A 24527-nucleotide genomic window follows, 5' to 3' on the forward strand; every position below is an offset into this window, starting at 1 on the left:
TATTATTATTTCGTGATGTAATCCTATTTCCTGAAACAACTTTTTTGCACCTCTGCATAAATATACATGCTGATAGATGTTATTTCGGAATCAGTAAGTATGGAGACTGCCGCCAACTACCAATGATGCACCATGCGAAATAGAGGGTGTAAAACGATACTTGAGATTTCTATCGGTTAATTCCATTGCCAATTACTAATCTTCCCCATCTCACTTCTCTCTCTCTTCTCTCTCTCTCTCTCTCTCTCTCTCTTTCTCTCTCTCAGAAAGTATGAACCCTGTAAGTCATTTACCACATGCCAGCTACTGCGTTGAAGAAACAGAATTTGTATCTTCATCCCTCTTTGAAGCATATAATGTGTTCAACTGCATCACAACACCTTTGTTCCTTATCAGTTTAATTCTATTATTTAATGCTTTAAAAATCAGTCATATATTTGTCAATAAATTGCATCAGAGACTCCAAAACAAAAGTGGGTTGCAGTGAGATGCGGAGGAAGTCAATGATTTTATTTTTCGCTCTACCCATCAAACTTATATTGTTGTGGATTCCTTTTACCATATTTCTCTTCACTTGGCCAGTTGTCAATTATTTTTACACAGACAAATACTTGAATACTCCGACATTTGTCCTGCAGCAATGTGGATTCATGTTGCAATTTCTCAGTACCTCCACCAACACGTGCATTTATACATTGTAACAGAGGACATTCAGGAGACATCTGGAGAATGGGGAGAAACTTTTTTTTACAGTAAATGGATATCTTTGACAATAAATGCACTTGCTATTACAACCACTGTTGAGAATTTACAAATAAATGGTTTAAAATCTCTGTGCATTTTGTAGCTATCATTAAAGGATGCACCAACACGAGTGAGCATCTGTGCCTCTATTTCCATTGATGACAGAACATTATTTGAGTGTGGAAACCAGTCCAACAGTTCAACTCCGGTGATTTTGTTCTTTTGTTGGCAGAATTATATTAGAGTTTTTAAAATGCTGCTGCAATCCGTCAAAAGAAACGAAAGGATAGATGTGATTATGATATTAGGGGATTCATATTCTAAATCACTGGGTTATTGAAATCTTTTAAATATGAGGATGTGCACGTTCTTTTGGAAACTTAACTTGGAGCGTACACGGCGGTAAGGAAAATGTTGTGGAAAAGGAAACTAGCTCGGGTGGCATTGCAGAAATTGACTTGGAAATATGCTTTAGGTAGACGTCAACTGCCTGAATTTCAGAATTCTTGTGAGAATGCACAATTAAAATTTGTCAATATGATGTTAGAAACCTCCTGTTTGGCCTAAAGTTGAATAGGCTCCCCCTAACAATCTCAACAATCTTCCCATGTGGGTCCCCTGTTGATCGGGGATTCCGGGAAAATATTCAGCAGCTTTTCTAAAATATGTTGCAAACAACATGAAAAACATTTGCTCGTCGTCTCCCCTGACGATTGTCATTCAATGAACCTTGTCCGATAGAGGAACAAATTCTTCAGCATGTTTGTTCAATGAGACGAACCTGATGCGATGAACAGCAGGGTCTCACGCTAATGGTCTCGGTGCATTCTGCTTTTCTTCTATAAGAGGGCATTGATACAATCCCCATTGAACCTGCTCATTTGAACCTTCTTTACATTGATCTTTACCTCGCATGGAAAATGGGATATGCCGCCATTTACCTCATTACATCCATTTACTTCCCACTGCTGGCAGTGGTGGGGATTCCTGGTACATACCTGGAGCTGGCAACTGCCCGTCATGTCCATCCTTTTGATTGTTCTGTCGCACTGCAGAAAATCATTTTGATATCCCTTACAGAAGATGAGGCTCGGGGTGAATCATTTTCAGAATGCTCAAGCTTCGACCTTTACATCTTTTCTTTTTTGTTCTCTATTTAACCTCCTCCAGACTGTTCATTCATTCATGTCAGCAGCAGGTTCCGTGCTAAAACTGATCCTGTTCCAGCATTTCCTTTGCTCCGCTTTACAACGCAAGGCTGAGAAATATGGGTCCATGTATTCGAGTCTATCGACTAAACCTTGAAACCTTACAGCTGTGAATAAGAAAACAGCTCTTCCTTTACGTTTCCAGTTTATCTCCGATGTGGCAAATTGAACCCCTCCCTCACGTCCCCATAATTAAGTTGAAGAAGAACGAGAATATCCCACTCGCATTCCCTTCCGTGTGCTCTTGCCAGCTTGATATTTATATTTAAGATTCCACATGGTGAAGGCTCTACTCCTGAAGAAACACAGGATTTCTACCCATTATCAATCCACCAAGCATTTTCAGATCCCAAGGGAGGACTAACTCTGAGGTGAGTATCTGCTCGCGGGTAAAGCTGTGGACCTCAGAGTCTCGCTTAAAACAGCTGGAACATGTGGCGCAATCTCTTCTCGGGTTCTCCGTTCACGCCTCATCGAGGGGACAAATGGTGCCCGAGGCAACTGACTTTACACTTAATGATTGACAGCCAACCTGCCGGACAAAGAATGGGTTGAGACATGGTACATGATGGGCTAGATGCACCAAGTAAAATAGGTCAGGTTTACATCTATTGAACTATCTGTTTTTCCCCTCTTTTCGGGTAATTTAATTGTAATTGTGATTCTCTCACGTGGAAAATGTGGACTGTCCAAATGTACAGCTCGTTACTTGGCTGGAATGGCAACGGCAGATTTAATAAGCGTTGTGTCTGGCGTTCTGTTGGATCAAGTCAATATTATTATTATTATTATTATTATTATTATTATTATCTATCATTATTCCCCTTATTTGCTTATATCTCCGATATGCGCTCTAAACCTTATCGTGAGACTTTCAGTCATGGACTCTTCAGTTTGGCTGACAGTGGCTTTTACTTTCGATCGCTCTATCGCCATTTGTAGTCAAAAGCTGAAGGAACCTTATTGCACCGAGAGAACGGCGGCTGTGCTGACATTAATGGTGCCGATAATAACATGTGCCAGGTATGTTCCCTGCTACTTTGCCATGAAACCGCTCTACATTATTGACCACGTGACATGGTGTAATGGAGGATTAAAACCATGTACTCAGATGCTTTTTGCTTATGTGGAACTGACGACACTGGGTCCACACACAGGTCACCTTACTTTCAGAACTAGCAGATGTAATTAAACTCAGCCATGGGGACTTATCTGAAGATACACTTTGAAATGGAATTCCACCGTGAGGCCCAGGGAAAGCAGTTGTCAAATACGACACTCTGAAATTGACGTATTGGTCACAACCTGTCTTGCTCAAGAAGTTTTAATGAGTCCTTGTATCTACGAGATAAACCAGGATATCATAGCATCCTGCTCCATAATAATTAATCTTCTAAATTGTAGAATAGTATGCTCAGCTTTGATTTTGACTGACAAATGTTAGAGGGAGTGGGTGCATGATTAATTGTTTTTGGGGTATAAAAGTCTGTGGTCCTGCTGCTGAAGTTTAGACTCTCCGAGGGGTGGGAACACCCCTTGTCAAGAAGGAAGAACAGCCAGAGTCCGAGCAACGTCCCGGTCGGGGGAGGTGGAGAAGCTGCTACCAGCGCCCTGACAACCTACTACAAGTGTGCAGTTGTTGCCTCGCTTCGGCAGTTGGGACCAGTCCAAGCGTTGATAAGTATAGTTGGGAAGGGCTTGCATATTGTAGTGTGAAATCAGCTTTTGAATTAGTAATAAACATTTGTATAAACTGAACTGCTCTCGGTGTGTGTATCTATTTTCTTTCGGTAGCTCAAACACTGTGACCAATCTAAAATGAACAAAATGAGAGGTATAAGTTTACCCAAGACACATGGTACTGCATTAAAAACACTGAATTTGTCGCTTCACCCCTATTCCAGGCATACGAGGTGTTCAACTGCATCACGGCACCTGTCTTGGGTAAACTTGTACCTCTCACTTTGTTCGTTTTAGATTGGTCACAGTGTTTGAGCTACCGAAAGAAAACAGAGACACACACTGAGAACAGTTCTGTCTACACAAATGTTTATTACAAATTCAAAGCAGGGGTTTCAAACTACAATATGTAAGCCCTGCCTAATCATACTTAACAACGCCGGGACTGGTCCCAACTGCCGAAGCGAGGCAATGACGGCACACTTGTAGTAGGTTGCGGGACGCCAGTAGCAACTTCTTCACCTACCCCAACCGGGACGTTGCTCGGACTCTGGCTGTTCTTCCTTCTTGACAAGGGATGTTCCCATCCCTCGGAGAGCCTAAACTTCAGCAGCAGGACCACAGGCTTATATACCCCAAAAACAATTAATCATGCACCCACTCCCTCTAATATTTGTCAGTCAAAATCAAAGCTGAGCATACTATTCTACAATTTAGAAGATTAATTATTATGGAACCAGGATGCTATGATCTCCTGGTTTATCTCATAGATACAAAGACTTATTGAAACTTCTAAGGCTTTGCAATGCCATGCTATCCTACATATAGGAAAGAACAATTAGTCATGTGCCTACTCCTTCTAACATTTGTCAGTCAAAATCAAAGCTGAACATATTATTCTACAATTTAGAAGATTGATTATTATGGAACCAGGATGCTATGATTTCCTGGTTTATCTCGTAGATACAAAGACTCATTAAAACTTCTTGAGCAAGACAAGTTGTGACCAATTCGTCAATTTCAGAGTGTCGTATTTGACAACTGCTTTCCCTGGGCCTCACAGTGGAATTCCATTTCAAAGTGTATCTTCAGATAAATCCCCATGGCTGAGTTTAATTACATCTGCTAATTCTGAAAGTAAGGTGACCTGAGTGTGGCCCCAGTGTCATCAGTTTCACATAAGCAAACAAGCATCTGAGCACATGGTTTTAATCCTCCATTACATTCCACCCCTTGGTCACAATCTGTCATTTGCGAGGCCCAACCAGTATTCGAGTACAGAGGGAGCAAAAAAGAGAAATCAAAACAACAACAATTACAAAGATAAGCAATGATGCGAGCAACCAACGGAGGATAGTGTGGCCCACTCCCCCAAATGTAGCAGTCAGCCATGAGAAAGGATTCCACCCAAAGCTCATACTGTCCTTATGGGCCACAGTACCCAGACGCTGAAGCTCACGAACAGATTTGGAAACATGCTGAACAATATTAGAAACATTACTGGATACATCAGGGACATATGAGCAACATTCAGAGCCGACAATGGCGCATGTGGTACCTTGTTTTGCTAAAAGAAAATTCAGGGCCATACGGTTCTGTAAGGCCACTGTCCTAATTGCAGAGAGTTCGTGATTAAGGTCATCCAGGCCCCGGTTGACAGATGAAAGGACGAAGGATGTCTCATTGGCAATAGAGCTCATTAGATTATATAATTTATGAACCTCTCGGGAAAGGTGAACAACCGTAACCTGGGATCAGGGTGCCAAAGAAAAGTTTGCACCTGAAAGGGCATGTCTATGCCGCAGGACAGGGGACACACGCATAAGGGAGGGATGGTTCTGTAAACGGGAAATAGGATGCATGTAGGGGACAGCATATGCCAGGTAGCAGCAACCACCCCAGGTAAGGGGTAGCCATGCATAGGCGCGGGACCCACACACCCAATATGTTCCATTCATTGGGTGTTTGGAAATAAAAGAGGAATATGCTGGACAATCACTGTATCCCAAAGCATCAGCAGACCTGTTAGGGAACTTACAGAAGCAGACAGAACCCTTCACATGTCGAGAAATGGTAAAATGGGGGGGTACCATATTATAAAGTGGGGTCGGTATATGCCATCCTTGAAAAATATCCAAAATGTCAAGTATATTAAAAAACTGGGCCTCCTCAGGCGCAGGCTCGGTTTCATCAATTTGAACCCAGCCTGTGGAGGGATCAAAATATTTCCATGCAGCAACCTCTTTCTGGGTGAAAGTGATGGGGATCATGGGAATACCTGAACCGGAATGCAAAGGGCCTATAGTACAAACCCAACTATCAGAAGCATTCAATCGGTGAGCATACGCATAGGAAACATGAAGAAAGGAATTGTTGGACAAATTTGGAGGAATGTTTGATGATGAAGGTCACCAATCCTTCACGGACCCGGAATCTGCCCACCATTTAGTTACAGATGGTGCAGAGGCATTACAGGATGCAAAATGGATACATACACGATCATTACAGAAGTAGGGGGAAACTCCATCAGTCGGTCCATCCACAAACAAAACAAAGGAACTGTGATCGGCAATAACATATTTAAACAAGCTGCACTTGAGGCGAGTGACCGAGGACTTCTTTGGTGTAACACATTGGGCCGTGTCCCCCACAGGCAATTCCTTTGCAACGTCTTCCACATTGCAAATCCAATTACTGGCACAAAAGCAGCTGTTAAGCCAGATCAACAAGAACACAGGACAGAGAACCTGGAACAAAGAATTCTGACACAAGTCACACACGACGCCTTAAGCGTTCAGTATTTAAACACATCAAGTCATCCTGTCCGGCAATAGCAACCCACTGAGTGTTACCCAGGGCCGGTGTCACTATTTCCCCTTTTACAGGAGGGCCATTAACTGGTGGTGCCACCCATACCTTTTGTCCAGCATTCTCTGGTTCAGGAATGGGGGAAGGAGGCACTGACCGTTCCTCTGGAATAGCCTGTAGTTCAGAAGCGTGAAGAAGTCGGTGGAAAGGTGCACCTCCCTTTAAAGGGCGATGATTCAAATTATCGACTGCCTGCTGCAGCACATGGTACCATCCCTTCAGAGTCCCCTGTGGTGTTAACAAACGAATTTGTTCCTTCAATAAGCCATTCATCTGTTCAACTAAACCTGCAGCCTGTGAGTAATAAGGAACATGATGAGCCCATAGGATACTGTTGTCATTTGCCCAATCACAGATTGTCTTCCCAGAGAAGTGCGAGCCATTATCAGACTGAATTTCCTCTGATACATCATAACAAGAAATTAGATGGTTTAGTCCTTGAATAGAGCTAGCTTGGTCAGCTGTCTTGGTGGGAAAAGCAAAGACCAGGCCTGAAAAGGTGTCAACCATTACCAGGACATAATGCTTCCCATACATTCCGGCAGGGGACTGATATAGTCAATTTGCCAGACTGCAGCAGAGCGAGCTACCCTACTTATTCAGCCATGTGGACCAGGTGGAACGGTGCGGGACTTTACTAGCTGGCAGGCTGGACATGTACGTACGACCTCGTGGACATCATCCTGATGGACGGGTAAAGCATGTGTATGGGCCCACATAGATGATCCCTTCTCCCCCAGATGGCCACTCTGTTCATGCGCCCATCGAGCCAGGGGAACAGTATCGGCGCGACTGATCGTGGCAAGCTGATCTGCCACCGCATTATGTTGGGCCATGTTTGTCATTGCAGTATTATGGGCGTCAACGTGGTATACAGTTATCTCCCGATGGTGGGAGGCATCCCACAACAGCTGCCACAATTGTTTTCCCCATACAGGACGGTCATGCATCAGCCAGTCATTCTGTGGCCAATCAGACATCCATACCACAAGTCCATTAGCCACAGCCCAGGAATCAGTATACAGGCAGAGAGGGTGATCATGGGGGTCTAGTGGTAGGGTGACCGCCTTTAACTCAGCATACTGGCTAGAGCCACCATCCCCCTCCTCCAATAAGTGAGTTCCTGACTTGGGGTGGTATGCTACTGCCTTCCAATTCTGCTATCCTTGCACCCACTGGCTACTACCATCAGTGAACCAGGCATCCTCTTGTTCAGCTGGAGTGAGTAAATCATATGGTTTACCCCATTGAACTGGTGAAGGAGGTAAAGGAGGGGGCAAGGCGGGTTTAATGTCCTCATGAAGAGACGGAAGTTCAGCCACCTGTTCGTGTATGCGGCCCACCCCTTCAGGCCCACTGGTGGCACGACTCTGAATGTACCATTTCTATTTAACAATAGAAGACTGCTGAGCCCGTCCAATCTTTAAATTAGCATCATTAGCCAGGACACAGTTCATTATGGGGAGTGCAGGTCGCAACTGAATACCTGCATTGCCCGTCATTCTTTCCGTCTCCAGCAGGGCCCAGTAACAGGCTAGTAACTGTTGTTCAAAAGCAGAATAACGAGTGGCAGCCTCAGGCATAGTTCGTGACCAGAATCCCACCGGGACTCGGCGACCGTCTTGTTTCTGCCAGAGGCTCCAGGATGCCACCCGATCAGTGACGGAGACCTGTAATTCGGAGGGGGTGTTTGGGATGCGGGGGGAGATGGGCAGGGCCTGAAGAATAGCCTGCTTGGCGGACTGGAACGCCCTCTCCTGATCGTCACCCCATACAAAGTCTGTTTTCTTTCGTGTAACTTTATACAGAGGACGTAAAAGCAATGCCAAGTGTGGAATATGACGTCGCCAGTATCCCAATAACCCCAGGAAACGCTGGGTCTCCTTTTTATTAGCAGGCCTGGCTAGGACTGCGATCTTATTGCGAACCTTATCAGGAACCACCTGTTCTCCAGCATGCCACTGAATCCCAAGGAAAATAACCATCTGGGACAGGCCCTGTATCTTGGTGGGGTTAATGGCCCACCACCTCTGCATCAGGGCACCTTGGACATTCTCCATACCTTCTCGTATCATCTCTTCTGTGGCGCCTTGAATCATAACATCATCAATGTAGTGGTGGATCGAGAGGGAGGGCGACACTGGTACTGCCTCCAAATCATGGGCAATTAGGCTATGGCAAATAGTGGGAGAGTGTACATAGCCCTGAGGGAGGCGAGTGAAAGTATATTGGCGCCCCTTCCAGGTAAAGGCAAACTGATCCTGTGAGACCTCAGCTATAAGAATACTGAAGAAAGCATTAGTGAGATCAATGACAGCATACCATGTTCCCGAGTTTCCAGTAGCAATTTTTTTCAATAAGGGTAACAATGTCCGGGACTGCCGAAGCAAGTGGTGGGGCATGTTTATTTAAAAAACGATAATCAACTGTCATTCTCCAGGAGCAATCCAGCTTCTGGACAGGCCAAACAGGGCTATTGAAGGGCGACGTTGCAGGCCTCACGACCCCTTCTTCTTTCAAAGCATCAATGGTGGCAGTAATCTCCTCCTGCCCTCCAGGGAGGCGATATTGTGGAATGAATACAGGTTTTGAGGGGGGTGGAACCACCATGGGATCCCACTTGGCCTGACCCACCACTAATCTTTTTGTAATAGTCGGAATTCTGAATGCAAACCCCTCCCCCTTGGCTAGTATTAAGGGCAGTGGCCAACATATTAATACCCAGGATACACTCATCAGTGGCAGCTACCAATGTGGGAAGGGCCATCACCCACCGTGGCGTGGACTTTTATTTCCTTCGCCAGGGTGATCGCCCCTCCCATCCCTTCTATTCGAAATGCGGGTCCGTTCCAGAGGTCGGGGTTACCAGGAATCACTGAGTGCTCTGCACCAGTGTCAACCAAAGCCAACTATTGTCGATCATTACCCCGACCCCAGTGAATTGTTAATGGTATATAGGGCTGCAGATCCCTGTGTGTGCGCCGTGTCTCGATGGAGTAGACACGGGAATCCTACCCACATCTTCAGGCTTCAGAAGGGTTCAGGGGCTTGCAGGACCACATGCTATTGTTATCCTTAAGAGCTTGTTTAACCCATTGTTGTACCTCATCACGGGTAACTGGGGCAGGAGAAGCTGACTCGATAGAAGCAGCGGTGGGAGCAGAAGGCACAGCTGGGCCAAAAGGACCCAGCAGCTGGGGATTATGTTCCCCTGCCTTCCTCTTATAAAGGGCATACAGTACTGCAGTAGGTTTCCCATCAATATCACTTTTAGGTACGCCTAACTTTAACAAAGTTAGAAAAAGGTCCTTTCTGGTCAGTCCGTTATTAACAGCAGCCCCTCTCCTTTCATCCTGTCTGTCTGCTTTAACCTGGGTTGTACGTGAGTGGGTTTTACCTCCCAACTCCAGTTCTTGGAGTCAAGATAGGGCACGCACCACCTCAGACACGAGGAGCCCAATTAGTGGACTAGTTATGGACAGGACCAGTCCCCCCATAGTAGGTTGGGCTGAACGAACCAATCGGGTATGCAATCCGGCTGTGAATAATTCTTCATCGGGGCTCCCCCCATGCATCCACAGCCTCAGGCGCCCCGCATACAAAGCAGAGGCCATGGCCTGTTGGCGAATCATTGCTATACCCTCCTCTGGTGTGCCGCAATGGTTCTGCAAATGCAAATCCCAATCTACTGGTGACAGATACACCCGTAACAGGGCTTCTCCTAGGGTAGCAAGCAAATAGTCCACATCTCTCCTTCTGCCACGTAATTCGGCAGTGACTCGAATATCAGTAGTTAATTATCCTAACCCCAACAATTCCTCAGGGGTCAGGTATATGCTACCTCCCCCTTGCTCCCAAACACGCAGAAGCCAGGCCGCCAAAGTTTCTCCTGTCTTTTGCCTAAATCCATCTCCAATGGCGGCCAGCTCTTTTATAGTGAAGTCACGTATTGTTGTTGATTGTTCCCGACCCCTGTTCCCACTCTGGCACATAGGGCCCTCTGCCCAAGGGACGGGAGGCTACTGAGTCCATCCTGTTGAGGGGGGAGCCAACCGAGCATAAGCATGGGTTTGGGAGCCTTCCCCTGGGTCCACTTGGGAGATCGGGGCACCTGTCCCTTCAGTTTCTACAGTTACATCATCCCCCCCTTCGCCTTCATCTGCTTGGGAAGTCCGCTGCCTTACAGGGTGGGCTTGAACAGCAGAGGGAGAGGGGAGTATGCCAGGCACATGCCGGGGGTATCTGCATTATTACCATTATCATCATACCAGATATTCCCATCCCAATCATCAATTAGATCAGGATCATTGCCATTCCTTATCATGGCACGAATACGATGTGGATCAAGTTCTATCCCTTGCTTTTCCTTATTCGCACAGAGCTGCTGCCGGAGTTTAATATTATGGCAAATTGTTTGAATATGCTTATCCTCCCATTTTTTGGCTCGATCCTGACTGGTGCTAACAATTTTGCTCATCATTGAGCAGCGTTGTCGCATAGTTTCTACTTCCTCTTCTAGTTGTTTTATCTTATGTTCAGACTTCACTTGCTGCTGAACTAATTCAACTTCACGCTCAACGGCGCGGCGTAAGGCTGTGGCCAGCAGCCAAAAACCGTCCGTCAGTGTCCCCCGTTTTTTTGGAAACTTACTTCCTCAAAGGAGAGTGGCAACATGCTCTCCCAGAGGCGCACTTAAGGGATCTAACCTTTCATCCCAACTGATGGGTGGTCCCAACAAAGACAGCATGCCAAACCCATCATCTTTGGAAGTCCATCCCGGAATCAAAAACTGCTCAGGGCTCACCTCTTTCTTTCGGCGAAACACCTTGAGACCAATCCTGCTCGCAGCGCCAATTGTATTGGGTAAACTTGTACCTCTCACTTTGTTTGTTTTAGATTGGTCACAGTGTTTGAGCTACCGAAAGAAAACAGAGACACACACCGAGAGCAGTTCAGTCTACACAAATGTTTATTACAAATTCAAAGCAGGTTTCAAACTACAATATGTAAGCCCTGCCTAATCATACTTAACAACACCTGGACTGGTCCCAACTGCCGAAGCAAGGCAATGACGGCACACTTGTAATAGGTTGCCGGGGCGCCGGTAGCAGCTTCTTCACCTCCCCCGAGCGGGACGTTGCTCAGACTCTGGCTGTTCTTCCTTCTTGACAAGGGATGTTCCCATCCCTCAGAGAGTCTAAACTTCAGCAGCAGGACCACAGGCTTATATACCCCAAAAACAATTAATCATGCACCTACTCCCTCTAACATTTGTCAGTCAAAATCAAAGCTGAGCATACTATTCTACAATTTAGAAGATTAATTATTATGGAACCAGGATGTTATGATCTTCTGGTTTATCTCGTAGATACAAAGACTCATTAAAACTTCTTGAGCAAGACAGGTTGTGACCAATTCGTCAATTTCAGAGTGTCGTATTTGACAACTGCTTTCCCTGGGCCTCACAGTGGAATTCCATTTCAAAGTGTATCTTCAGATAAATCCCCATGGCTGAGTTTAATTACATCTGCTAATTCTGAAAGTAAGGTGACCTGAGTGTGGACCCAGTGTCGTCAGTTTCACATAAGCAAACAAGCATCTGAGCATATGGTTTTAATCCTCCATTACAGCACCTTTGTTGCCTTTCAGTTTAAATGTATTATTCAATGCTTTAACAATCAGTCATATTATATTTGTAAATAAATTGCGAACCAAACTCCGAAACAACAGTGGGTTGCAGAGAGATTCGGAGGTGGAAAATCGGAGGAAGTCAATGATTTTATTGTTTGCTCTATTTTGTTGTGGATTCCTTTTATTATATTTAACTTGACATGGTCAGTTCAAAATTATTTGTCCTGCAGCAATGTGGATACATGTTGCAATTTCTCAGTACCTGTACCAACACGTGCATTTATACATTGTCACAGAGGGCATTCAGGAAGCAGCTGAAGAATGGGGTAAAATATTTCTCTACATTAAATGGATGTCTTTGTCATTAACTCCACTTGCTATTACATTCATTGTTGAGAATTAACAAATAAATGTTGTAAAATCTTCATGCGTTTTGTACATATCATTAAAGGACGCATCGACATCATTGAACATCTGTTGCCTCTATTTCTCCTGATGACAGAACATTATTTGAGTGTGGAAACCATTCTAACAATTCAATCCTGGTGATATAGCAGTTTAGTTGGCAGAATTATATTTGAGTTTTTGAAATGCTGCTGCAATCCGTCAAGGGAACCGAAAGGTGTAGACATGATTGTGATATTAGGGGATTCAAATTCTACACCACTGGGTTATAGATATCTTTTAAATACGAGGAGGTGCATGTATTTTGGAGACTTAACTTGGAACATAAAAGCTCCTGTTAAGAAAGTGCTTTGGAAGTACCGGATTTTCATTTTAAAATGTCCAACAATGTGAACTCATTTATTCATTCCGGACATCCCCCTCCTTTTATCAGCACAGAATAAAAATACATGTGCTGAAGGAGAAGGCATTATAAACTGCTGGAGCTCAGACGGGTTGTGAATTCTTAGTTTAGCCTGGTCAAAGCCCTTGTGGTCCAAACAAGAGGAGCGGACTGGCTACCTAATATTTCACTTGAAATACGGGTAACTAAAAGGAACTCTGTGGTGACCTGAAAGAAAGAGGTTATACCTGGAAAACCCTGATAGTGCAAGTTTCTTCAACAAGACACTGACATAGCTGATCGGAAAGAGGCAGTTTGTGTCCAATGAGCAAAATATCTCTCTCTGAAAACCGACAAGAACCTTCCTGAGTGGTAACCATTTACCTTTCACATCAAAACCCTGTGTACTTCATAAATGTTAATTTCTGTGCACAGTATAAGAATAGTCTAGAACCAGTAAATTTGGAGGAATGAAACGTGAGATCGGACAATGAATTAAATAACTTTTCTGAACTTACACACACATTACATACACGTGCACTTAGAATTATAATGGGATGTTAGATTAGTTAGGATAATATTAGTAAGTTAGAGTTTGATCCTGTTTTCTTGTTTAAAGATAATTAAAATAAACTTCTCTTTAAGTAACCATTTGTCTTGGTGAATTTCAATTTCCGCTGGATTTTGGAGTCCACTGGGTTCATAACAAGGAGAATCCAATGGAGACAGAATCATCTTTCAGATAGGTATTCATTCGACATGAATCATTTTTTAAAAAAAATCATTTTGCAGGTAATATCTTCCCAAATGAGTGGTACCAATATATATAGAAAAAAAAAGAAAGGAACCCCCCCCCCCCACACACACACACACACACACACTTTAGCCAACTCTCCTGTGGAGAGCCATAAAAAAAGAAAAAAGAATATTTTTTAAAAATTAAATTTACATTTTAAAATCTAATCAATATTAATTTAAATTTAAATATTCCAAGTATAACAGCCACTTGCGAAATATACGTAATTTCTTCCATTATTAAACAATATTTGATCTTATTATATTAATATCAATCATATTTGTATATTTCCATGTACTAGCAGTACATCTTTTCGCTATAGATAAAGCTAAATATACAAAAGCAAGCTGGAATTTATCTAATCCCAAGCCTTTCGGAGGTTGCAAACTACCCAATAAAAATACAGTTTGATCCTAAACTATTTTAATCTTGTACAGGTATTCTAAAAACGATTGAATTTTCTTCCAAAACGTTAATACATGACCAAACAGCATGGAAAAACGTTCCAACCATATCACCACATCTAAAACACAAATCTGATTCATTAAAACCATAATTTTTAAATTTTTCAGGTGTCAAATATAATTGATGTAAAAAATTGTAATTAATTAGTGCATAACGTGCATTTATCAATCTAATTACACTATCATAACAGATATCTAACCAATCCTCTTCAGAAAAAAAAACAATATCTGCTTCCATTTAATTTTAAATCTATCCCAACCCTTTTTATCCATACCATCCTGTAATATTTGATAAATAAATGAAATAAAACACTTCTCTGAAACCTTCATAAGAGAAATCTCAAATTTAGATATTTTAGGTAAATTCATATCTCTACCAAACATACGTTTTACCAAAGATCGAATTTGATAATAAAGAAATAAAGAATTCTTATCAATACCAAAATCTTCCCTCATCTGATTAAAAGATAGAAACTTACCCTCTTTAAAAAAATCTCCCAAATTTTTCACATCTTTAAATCTCCAATGCAATAAACTTTGATTATGTATTGAAAAAGAAATAAGTTGATTATTATACAACAGAGTCAAAAACAAAAATTTGTTACAACAATATAATGTGCTTATACTAAAACATTTAATGAAGTTATGGATAAAGAAAAATAAAATGATAGGCTCCAGGGATAAATTAATGTTCCACCTAAACAAACATTGATGTATTTTAAATTCAAAAATACTTGCCATCTCAATTTTAGCCCAACTAAGAGGCCGTACCAAATCATTCAATGAACTAATAAATTTAATTTGGGCTGCTTCATAATAATTTCGAAAATGTGGTAAACATAATCCCCCTAACTCATATTTCCAAGTTAATTTACTCCAAGCTACTCTCGAAAATTTACCCCTCCATAAAAACTCCCTAATCATTTTATTCCAATCTCGAAAAAAAAATTTTCTAGTAAATATGGAATAGATTGAATCAAATATTGTATACGTGGAAAGATATTCATCTTAATTGTATTTATCCTTCCCATTAAATTAATAGGTAAATCTTTCCATTTAATCAAATCAGTTTTAACTTTTTTCATTAATGGAGCATAATTTAATTTATATAAAGATTGATAATTAACATTCAAAATTATACCCAGATATTTCATTCGATCAGTCCACTTCAAATTAACAATATTGTTATGAACTGAATAATCTCCTTCACTTACCGGTAATATTTCACTTTTTTCCCAATTAATTTTAAATCCAGAAAGACATCCATATTGTATTAAACATTCCCTCAGGTGCAATATTGACTGAGCTGGGTTTATTAAATACACCAATACATCATCAGCAAATAAATTAATTTTATATTCCTCATCTAAAACTTTCATACCTTGTATCTGTGCATTTTGTCTTATCAACTGTGCTAAAAGTTCAATCACTAACGCAAACGTGTATCAAGTTAATATGTTGTCTCATCGAGTCAATTTGGTATTGGTGCCTGCAAGAATATCTCTTTAGACAAGATTTATATCTGTGTCTCTTTGACTCATTCAGCAAGGCAACAGGCCAATTCGGCCGACAATTCAGTGCCTCGCAATTAGACCTCATTAAACTACAAACGGTGGAATGAAACCTGAACAAGCCCCCAACCCCCACCCCAAGCCTTAATAACAACGCGGGATTCGAACCACTGTACCAATCGTTGGTGCTGTAAAGGGTGTGGCGTTGAACGTGATTTTCCTTCTTTATTGTCTGATAAAAACCAGCGAGATTTTTTGATTACTTTAAATTGCACACGCTTATTCATTGAAATGTGTAGGCCAAAGTTCTTTCTTTTCCTTTTAAAATATGTATTGGAATTTAATATTTAAACAATTGAACGATACACTTATTCAATGTGCAATAAGCTTAAAATATAGGAAAATATTTCAAATATAAAAATTATTCAAAGAGCCCACGCGGATTGTGTTGTCAATCCGTCAAACAGAAAGAAATAAAAACCCAACACAAAAGGAAGAGAAAGTGAAGATATGAAAGTTAAACGTTCTTTTCGAATGAATTATAAACGAGATAGTTTAATTTTGGGCATGTGGACTCTTTGAACCACTTTACAATGGCAACCGCGTCATGCACAAAAGGAGGTCGCATTAATCACCTCCAACTCGCTCTCCAACGATCGTCGGGAAGGGAACCAGGTGAACGCTGTGAAATGGTAATGGAAATGTCCCTCTGCCTGTCGCTGAAAGAACCAATGTTCACTCATCGTCTCATCAGATTTTTTTTACTCTTTCGTATTTCTCAATGACGTCTCTGAAGGAAACAGACGTCCCCAGCAGGGAAACGGCTGCAGATTGCCACGTGATTAAAGTCGCTATTTTGTTACAGCATGGAAATCCCATACTGATGGTGTTACGAACTCGGCGTTACTTGAAATCAATTTGCCTCTTGCCATCGGGATTCAAACTTGCCTCTCTCCGCTAATTGTGCAGATCTTTTGTATAGAACCATAGAATATTCCAACACAGAAACAGACCCCTTCTACCCTTCTAGTCAGTGCCGGACAATATTTTGCCTATACCCACTGACCTGCACCCAGTCCATAGCCCTTCATAACCCTCCCATCCATGTATCTGCCCAGATTCTTCTTAAATGTTAAAATTGAGCCCGCATTCACCATTTCAGCTGGTAGCTCGTCCCACACTCTCATCACTCCCGGTGTGAAGAAGTTCTCCCTAAACCCCTTTCATCCTTAACCCATGTCCTCTAATTTGTATCTCACCCACCTACAGTGGGAAAAGCCCATTTGCATTTACTCAGTTTATCCCCCCCACCCACCCCACACATAATTGTAAACACCTCGATCAAATCTCCCCTCATTCTTCTAAGCTCCAGGGAATAAATTACTAACCTGTTTAATCTTTCCTTGTAACTCAGTTCCTGAAGTCCGGGCAACATCCTAATAAATCTTCTCTGCCCTCTTTCTGTCTTTTTGATATAGTTCCTGTAGTTCGGTGGCCTAAACTACACACAATACTCCAAATGTGGCCTCAATTATGTCTTATACAATTTTACCATAACATCCGGAATATATAGAAAAAGGACAGGAAGGAAAAGGGGCGGGGTGTGTGGAGCAGGTCAGAAATGGGAAGGGAACATTCATTATATTGGGAGTACTCGAACCCCCCAATAGCCCTCGGGCATGAGGAACAGATAAGGGGACAGATTTTGGAAAGGTGCAGAAATTAACTGGCACCTCCTTACTGCAGGGAGGTGAGATGGGACAGAATTTTTCAGGTGTGTCCAAGAAGGATTCCTTACGCAGTGTGTGGACCAGCTGACGAGAGGAGAGGCCAGACCAGATCTTGCCCTGGGAGAAAAAACCTGATCAAGTGACAGACCTCTCGGAGGGGGGGGAGTTGGTGTACCTAAAATACAGTGCTGGGGTTGCTGGTGGAAGATGGCCCAATCGAGGACCCACACCTCTCTCACCACGGAGATGAAACACCGACTGGGTTCCTCCAGCATTTCCTACAATCACAGCGTTTCACTCGGGGCCCCGGGCAGCCCTTTCAGGTAAAGCAACGTTTCACGGGAGTCGTCTACTGCATCCGTTTGTGGACTTGGCTCCATCGGGGAGACTGGACGTAGACTGGGAGATCGCTTCGATGAGCACTTTGGCGCTGTAAGCATAGCTGACATCGATCTCCCAGTTTGCCCTCCGTTCTTTATCCACCTTTTACCTCCTGCCTGTGGGATTGTGCCCTTGCCGCCTCCCACCACTTTGTTCGGGCACCTGCCTACATTTTGTCCGCATCTTGAGGAAGAACTCGAGCCAAAAACGTTGGTTCTGTATCTTTATCTTTGCTCAAGTTTGCTGTTTGACCTGCTGAGTTTCTCCAGCCTTGTGCTTTTATTTCATCGCTCTGTCTGCAGACTTGCGGATTTTACCCAACATTTAAAAGTAGAATGTTCTGGATGTGAGTGAGGGAGCAGGTTTATCTCGTGCACTGAAGGGACTCTACTGTAATGTCAGATGTTCTCTCCTCTTCGCCTCTCTCCCCCCCCCTCTCCCCCTCTCCCCCTCTCCCTGTCCCCCCCCTCTCTCTCTCTCTCTCTCTCTCCCCCCCCTCCCCCTCTCCCCCTCTCTCTCTCTCTCCCATTCCGCTCTCGCCTTTCCTCCAGTTCCCCTTCCCTTATATCTCCAATTTGAAACTTCCTTGCTCCGCTTGTCTCCGACTGCCTCTACCCCTGACGAAACTCCCAGCATTATTTTTTCTCGCGCTGACGTAAACATCCACAGATTTTTTTCCCAAAAACCATTTATTTTCAGAATTACAAGCGTTATATGAACAAAATATCTTCTAATGCTCGGTACGTTAATATGAACTTTTCCAATGTAGTGACGTCTACTCTTCATCTTCCTCCGCCGCCTTGTCCAGCTCGGAGGAGTCAATGGCGACCTCCTGGTAGTCTTTCTCCAGCGAGGCCATGTCCTCCCGGGCATCCTGGAACTCGCCTTCCTCCAGGCCCTCACCTACGTACCAGTGGACGAAGGCCCGCTTGGCGTACATCTTATCGAACTTGATGTTCAGGCGGGTCCAAGCCATGGAGATAGCGGTGGTGTTACTGAGCATGCAGACGGCGCGCTGGACTTTAGCCAAATCGCCCCCCGGCACCACGGTGGGAGGCTGGTAGTTGATCCCGACCTGTAGGGATGGGGGGAAGAAGAGGAGAAGGGTTCAAAAATTGGATTTTAATTTCTTGCCCAATCTTGAGACCCCAATGTGCGTTGGCATTGACTCCCCACAGCCCCCTGGCGCACACTTCACTGATCCCACTGCTCTACAACATGCCCCGACCCCTACGACGCTGCCAGATCCCTCTGCTACACAACCGTCCCCAATTCTCTCTGCTCCACTACACTCCCCAGATCCCTACAGTTCAGGTATAGTTCCGAAAGCTTTCTTGACTATAACAACCTGCGGCTCTATTGTTAAGGTGCTGTGTGAGCGATACAATCCACCCCATCACATCCTGTGCGGACAGATGGATTACCTAGAAGGATGGTGGGCATTCTACGGGTGGTATCCCGGCACATCAATCCATACTACCCTCCGCTTTCGGAGTCGACTAATCCCGGGTACATCAGTTCCTCCCTCAAAGATTCGTGAGAATATTCCGAGGGGAATGTCTGAATTGCGGAGATTGCCGGAGCAGCTTGGATCAGAGGACAGAGGGGGAGAGGGCGTGGGATAGTTTTAGGTAACGTTATGGCCTCGGCTGAAGGGGATATCTCTCGAACATTCGAGGTAATGTTGCAGCGATACAAGAACCCCGCTTGGAATATTGTACTCAATTCTGGGCGCCTCGCAAAAGAGAGGGTGAAGAGGCGATTTGGGAGTATACTATGTGGAGTGGAGAGCAGGACGTATGAGAATAGGTGGAATGAACTTGGATATTTTCTCCTTGCGGACGAGATGCGAACTGATAGAGGTGTGCACGATATTGCAAGGCTTTGATTGTGTGGACGGCCAGAGGCATTGGCCCCCTGGGCTGAAATATCTAGCACGCGGGGGGATCGTTTCTAAGGTGCTGGGGAGTCATGGTGGGAGGGGGATATGCAAGAGTGGGGAGTGGCTAAAGTTCGCTGCTGCCAACGGTGGTGGAGGCAGAAACAACAGGGTTTTGTAAGAGATGATTAGATGTCCCATGAAACCATCTAATCTCTTACAAAACCCTGTTGTTTCTGCCTCCACCACCGTTAGCGGCAGCGGAGAGAAATGGAGGGGGGTGCAGCAGGAAAATTTCAAGCCAGTGGTTTTCAAATCTTTTCTTTCTACTCCCATCCCACCTTAACCAATCCCTTTGCCGCCGGTGCTCTGTGATTAGTAAGGGGTTACTTAAGGTGGGATGGGAGTGAAAAGAAAAAGTTTCAAAACCACTGTTTTAATCGTACCTCATTGACTCGTGATGTGGACGGTTTCAGAGCTCCAAAGGAAATGGACCAATGACAATTTTTCTCAAGACGAATATTTCAGTGGCAATTGGGTCTATAACAGTGGTTCTCAACTTTCACTTCCCACTCACATCCCACCTTAAGCAACCCCTTACTAAGGTGGTATGTGGGTGGAAATAAAATGTTTGATAACTACTGTACTAATTAAGTTATTTGGTTGACACACCATTGTGGGCTGAATGGCCTGTTCTATCCTGTTGCATGTTCCGTAGGTTCTTGAACACTTCCTGTCCCGGTTAGCGGGGAATCCTTGCTCCATTCACGGAGGACACGCAGGATGATCCCATACCGTGCCCCCACCCAGGTCTACCCCTCTAGTATCCCACTCACCTTGAATCCGGTGGGGCACCAGTCGACGAACTGTATGGAGCGCTTGGATTTAATGGTGGCGATGGAGGCGTTGACGTCCTTAGGCACCACGTCTCCCCGGTACAGCATGCAGCAGGCCATGTACTTGCCCTGGCGGGGGTCGCACTTGACCATCTGGTTGGCCGGCTCGAAGCAGGCGTTGGTGATCTCAGCCACTGTCAGCTGCTCATGGTAAGCCTTCTCGGCCGAGATGAGCGGTGCGTAGGTCGTCAGCGGGAAGTGAATGCGGGGATAAGGGACCAGGTTGGTCTGGAACTCGGTCAGGTCCACGTTGAGGGCGCCGTCGAACCGCAGCGAGGCGGTGATGGATGAAACGATCTGGGCCATGAGGCGGTTGAGGTTGGTGTAGGTGGGGCGTTCGATGTCCAGGTTACGCCGGCAGACGTCGTAGATGGCCTCGTTATCCACCATGAAGGCGCAGTCCGAGTGCTCCAGGGTGCAATGGGTCACCAGCACCGAGTTGTAGGGCTCGACCACGGCGGTGGAGATCTGCGGGGCCGGGTAGACGGAAAACTCCAGCTTGGATTTCTTCCCGTAGTCGACGGACAGCCTTTCCATTAGCAGGGAGGTGAAGCCCGAGCCGGTACCTCCTCCAAAACTGTGGAAGACCAGGAACCCTTGGAGCCCCGTGCATTGGTCCGCCTGCGGGACAGGAAGAAACAGCAGATCCAGCACCATGGACAGCGAGATTCAGCCCAAACGAGCAGGCGCAGGTTTCTGGATGCATGGGGAAGGAGGGCGGCTAGGTGCTGGTCGCTGGAGCGCTGCTGCAACGGGCGTGTTGGGCGAGGGAACGGCCCATGTGCCATGGGTGGGAAGGAATGCTTCGGGTGAGGATGAAGATGATCAGTGGAACGACATGGAGGGGGAGGGGTGATTGCGAGGCAGTTGGGGAGGCGGGAACGGGTCAACGCGAGGGATGGGGAAGAAGACATCCCACTTCCAGAACCAGAAGGAATGGTTGTTTTATTTTGCGGAGTGGGTGGGTTGGACGGCTGGACAAAGACAGGGGAAGGGGGAGAGCGGGGGTGGCGGGACAAGAGAAAGGAAGTGGGGACGCGGCAGAGAAGGAGGGGGTGGGAGGCCCGTCAACCTCGGATGTGATTGATGGGTCGTTTGAAAATGTACCCACCACCTTGCGGACGCGATCTAGGACCAAGTCCACGATCTCCTTGCCGACCGAACAGTGGCCCCGGGCGTAGTTGTTGGCCGCGTCCTCCTTGCCGGTGATGAGCTGCTCTGGGTGGAAGAGTTGGCGGTAGGTGCCGGTCCGGACCTCATCTGAGGATGGGAGGGGTGAGAATGAAGGATTAACAGTGCCACACCCACCCCTTACATACACACACACACACACACACACACACACACACACACACACACACACTGAAACGTGAGCTGGAGACCGAGGCGGACTAGACCCACACGTCAGCATTCTTTCCCCCCACCCCCCCCCCCCACCACCTCACCCCACCTCCTCCACTCTCACCGATGACAGTGGGCTCCAGGTCGATGAAGACCGCCCGTGGGACGTGCTTGCCCGCCCCGGTCTCGCTGAAGAAGGTGTTGAACGAGTCGTCGCCTCCTCCGATGGTCTTGTCGCTGGGCATCTGTCCGTCCGGCTGGATGCCGTGCTCCAGACAGTACAGCTCCCAACACGCGTTCCCAACCTGGACACCGGCCTGGCCAACGTGGACTGAGATACACTCTCGCTATGGAGTTGGGGGGAGGGAGAGAGAGAAAGAGATGGAGAGCGAGAGAGGGAAAACAGAGATAAAGAGAGTGAGAGAATATAGGGAGAGAAGGAAATAGATAGACAGAGAGAGAGCAAGGAGGAGAGAGACACCGGGTCAGTGCGGAGTGCACCGTGCGATCCCCGCAGTGCCCGTCCCCTCCCACTCTCCAACCTCCCTCCCAGCCTGGGTCCCACCCTGATCCCGAGACCATTCCCTGCCCCGCCCGGGACCCGCGGCATCGATGAGGTTCCACCCACCCGGCTCCCCTTCTTCTCTGATTGGCCCGCGGTGGAGAAGTGGGTGGGGAGACTTCGTTTCCCCCAGATCGAACCCGGCCTTGGCGGGCTCTCCCACGTGGTCCTACCATGGTGTCTGGGTGTGCCCGCGACGCTCGACGTTCACTGGCCTCGCCCTCGCCGCTCGCGCTCTTTATACCCCGTCTCCCGCGCCGCGGGAGGCCGCCCTTTGATTAGACCTGACAGATGAATGGTTGCTTGGTGAGGTGTAAACAAAGTCACACTGCGATGGGTGGGCCGAATCCATCGTCAGGATGATTAATCAGCAGCTCCGGCCAATGAGGGAGAGACGCATTGTCTAACGTCATCTCACGGTCTTGCCCCTCCGGCAGGCAATCCCTGCGATGATCCCATTGGTCAATCCGCCACCAATCAGCGTCTCTGAAATACCCTTGCCATAATGGGCAGTGGGAGCGTGCGTCGACTGTTCAGCCCATCCTTTCCGCTACTATAATCAGGATCGTTGCTCGTCCTCTATGTCAACGCCAATTCGCTGTAGGAACTTCATTCCCCCGTGTCTAGAGGAGACCTAAGCCATTCGGCCCGTCGAGTCCGCTCCGCCATTCGAATCTGAGCTGATATCTGTTTCCATCCGTCCCCACTCTCCTGCCTTTGAGCTCCCGACTTGCCGCCTTAAATCTCCCCAATGACGACCTCCACAATTATCTGTGTCCTTACATGATAGTGTACCTACCGGGATGCACTTTGGAAGGTCGATCTTGAAAGTTAATAGCGGGATTCTTAACGGTGTGAAAGAGCAGAGGGACTTTGGGGTCCAAGTTCATTGATCTCTCAAGGTTGCCACGTAGGTTGACAGGGAAGTTAAGAAGGCTTATGGGATGTTGGATTTCAATGGCCGGGGGTTTGAGTTCAGGAGTCATGAGGTAACGTTGAACTCTATAAATCTCTAGTGAGACCATACTTGGAATATTGTGTTCAGTTCTGGTCACTTCATTACAGGAAGGATGCGGAAGCTACGGAGAGGGGGCAGAGGAGATTCATCAGTATTGGAGAGCGTGTCTTATGAGGCAAGGATCAGAACTCAGATTCTATCAAAGAGAGAGGGGGCAGTGTGTGCTTTTTCGTTATTATGGGTGGTGCTCGGACACGAGAGTTATGTCGACCTCCTGCTCTACTGCCTTAGAGCAAATCTCAATTAGATTTCAGATTTATTGTCAGAGTACATATAGGCCATCACATACAACCCTAAGATTCCTTTTACCTGTGGAAGTGGCAGAATTACCACTAATTGGTAGTGCCAAAATAAAACTGTACTCCGTGTTAGACATTTTAAAAAATCAATAAAGTGCATGAGTAAGGGTCCTTAAATTAGTCCCTGATTGGGTTTGTCATTGAGGCGTCTGATGGTGGAGAGGGGGAGCCGTTGTTCCTGAACCTGGTTTGGCGAGCCTTATGGCTCCTAGACCTCTTTCCTGATGGCAGCAGCGAGAACAGAGGTGTGCTAGGTGGTGTGGACGCTTGATGATCGTTGCTGCTCTCCGACAGCAGCATCCCCTGTACTCAATGGTGGGGAGAGTTTTGCCTGTGATGTTCTGGTTTGTGTCCACTACCTTGGAAGGCTCTATGCTCAGTTGTATTGGTGCCCCCTACCAGATCATGATACAGCCAGTCAGTACACTTTCTACCAAGTCTGTAGAAATTTGCCAGGGTTTCAGGTGTCAGACCAAATCTCTGCCAACTTTCGAGGAAGCAGGGGTGCTGACTTGCTTTCTTCATGATGTCCAGAAAAGATCCTACGAGATAGTGGCTCCCAAGAACTTAAATTTTCTCAGCCACTGCACCTCTGATCCTCCAATGTTCACTGGATCATACACCTCTGGCTTTCCCTTCCTGTGGTAGGTAGAAGGGTATGGAGATCTAGATCAGTACAGCAGGAGCAGGTATAACCTGCGGAGAGCTATCTCCAGGCGAAGTGGGGATTCA

The 24527-nt window shown here is 45.7% G+C and overlaps 1 protein-coding gene across 1 annotated transcript; it reads right to left on the minus strand.

Moving 5' to 3' along the window:
* Positions 1-18470: 18470 nt before the first annotated feature.
* LOC138755019 (tubulin alpha-1C chain-like) lies at positions 18471-22835 on the minus strand. Its single transcript, XM_069920164.1, has 5 exons — positions 22652-22835; positions 22041-22263; positions 21687-21835; positions 20516-21196; positions 18471-18875 (listed from the first exon to the last, which is right to left on the minus strand). Exons 1-5 carry the CDS (start codon positions 22652-22654, stop codon positions 18576-18578), a joined length of 1356 nt encoding a protein of 451 aa, XP_069776265.1. The 5' UTR covers positions 22655-22835; the 3' UTR covers positions 18471-18575.
* Positions 22836-24527: the final 1692 nt, after the last annotated feature.

The sequence above is a fragment of the Narcine bancroftii genome, chromosome 2 (genome assembly GCF_036971445.1).
Source record: "Narcine bancroftii isolate sNarBan1 chromosome 2, sNarBan1.hap1, whole genome shotgun sequence".
Taxonomy (NCBI): domain Eukaryota; kingdom Metazoa; phylum Chordata; class Chondrichthyes; order Torpediniformes; family Narcinidae; genus Narcine; species Narcine bancroftii.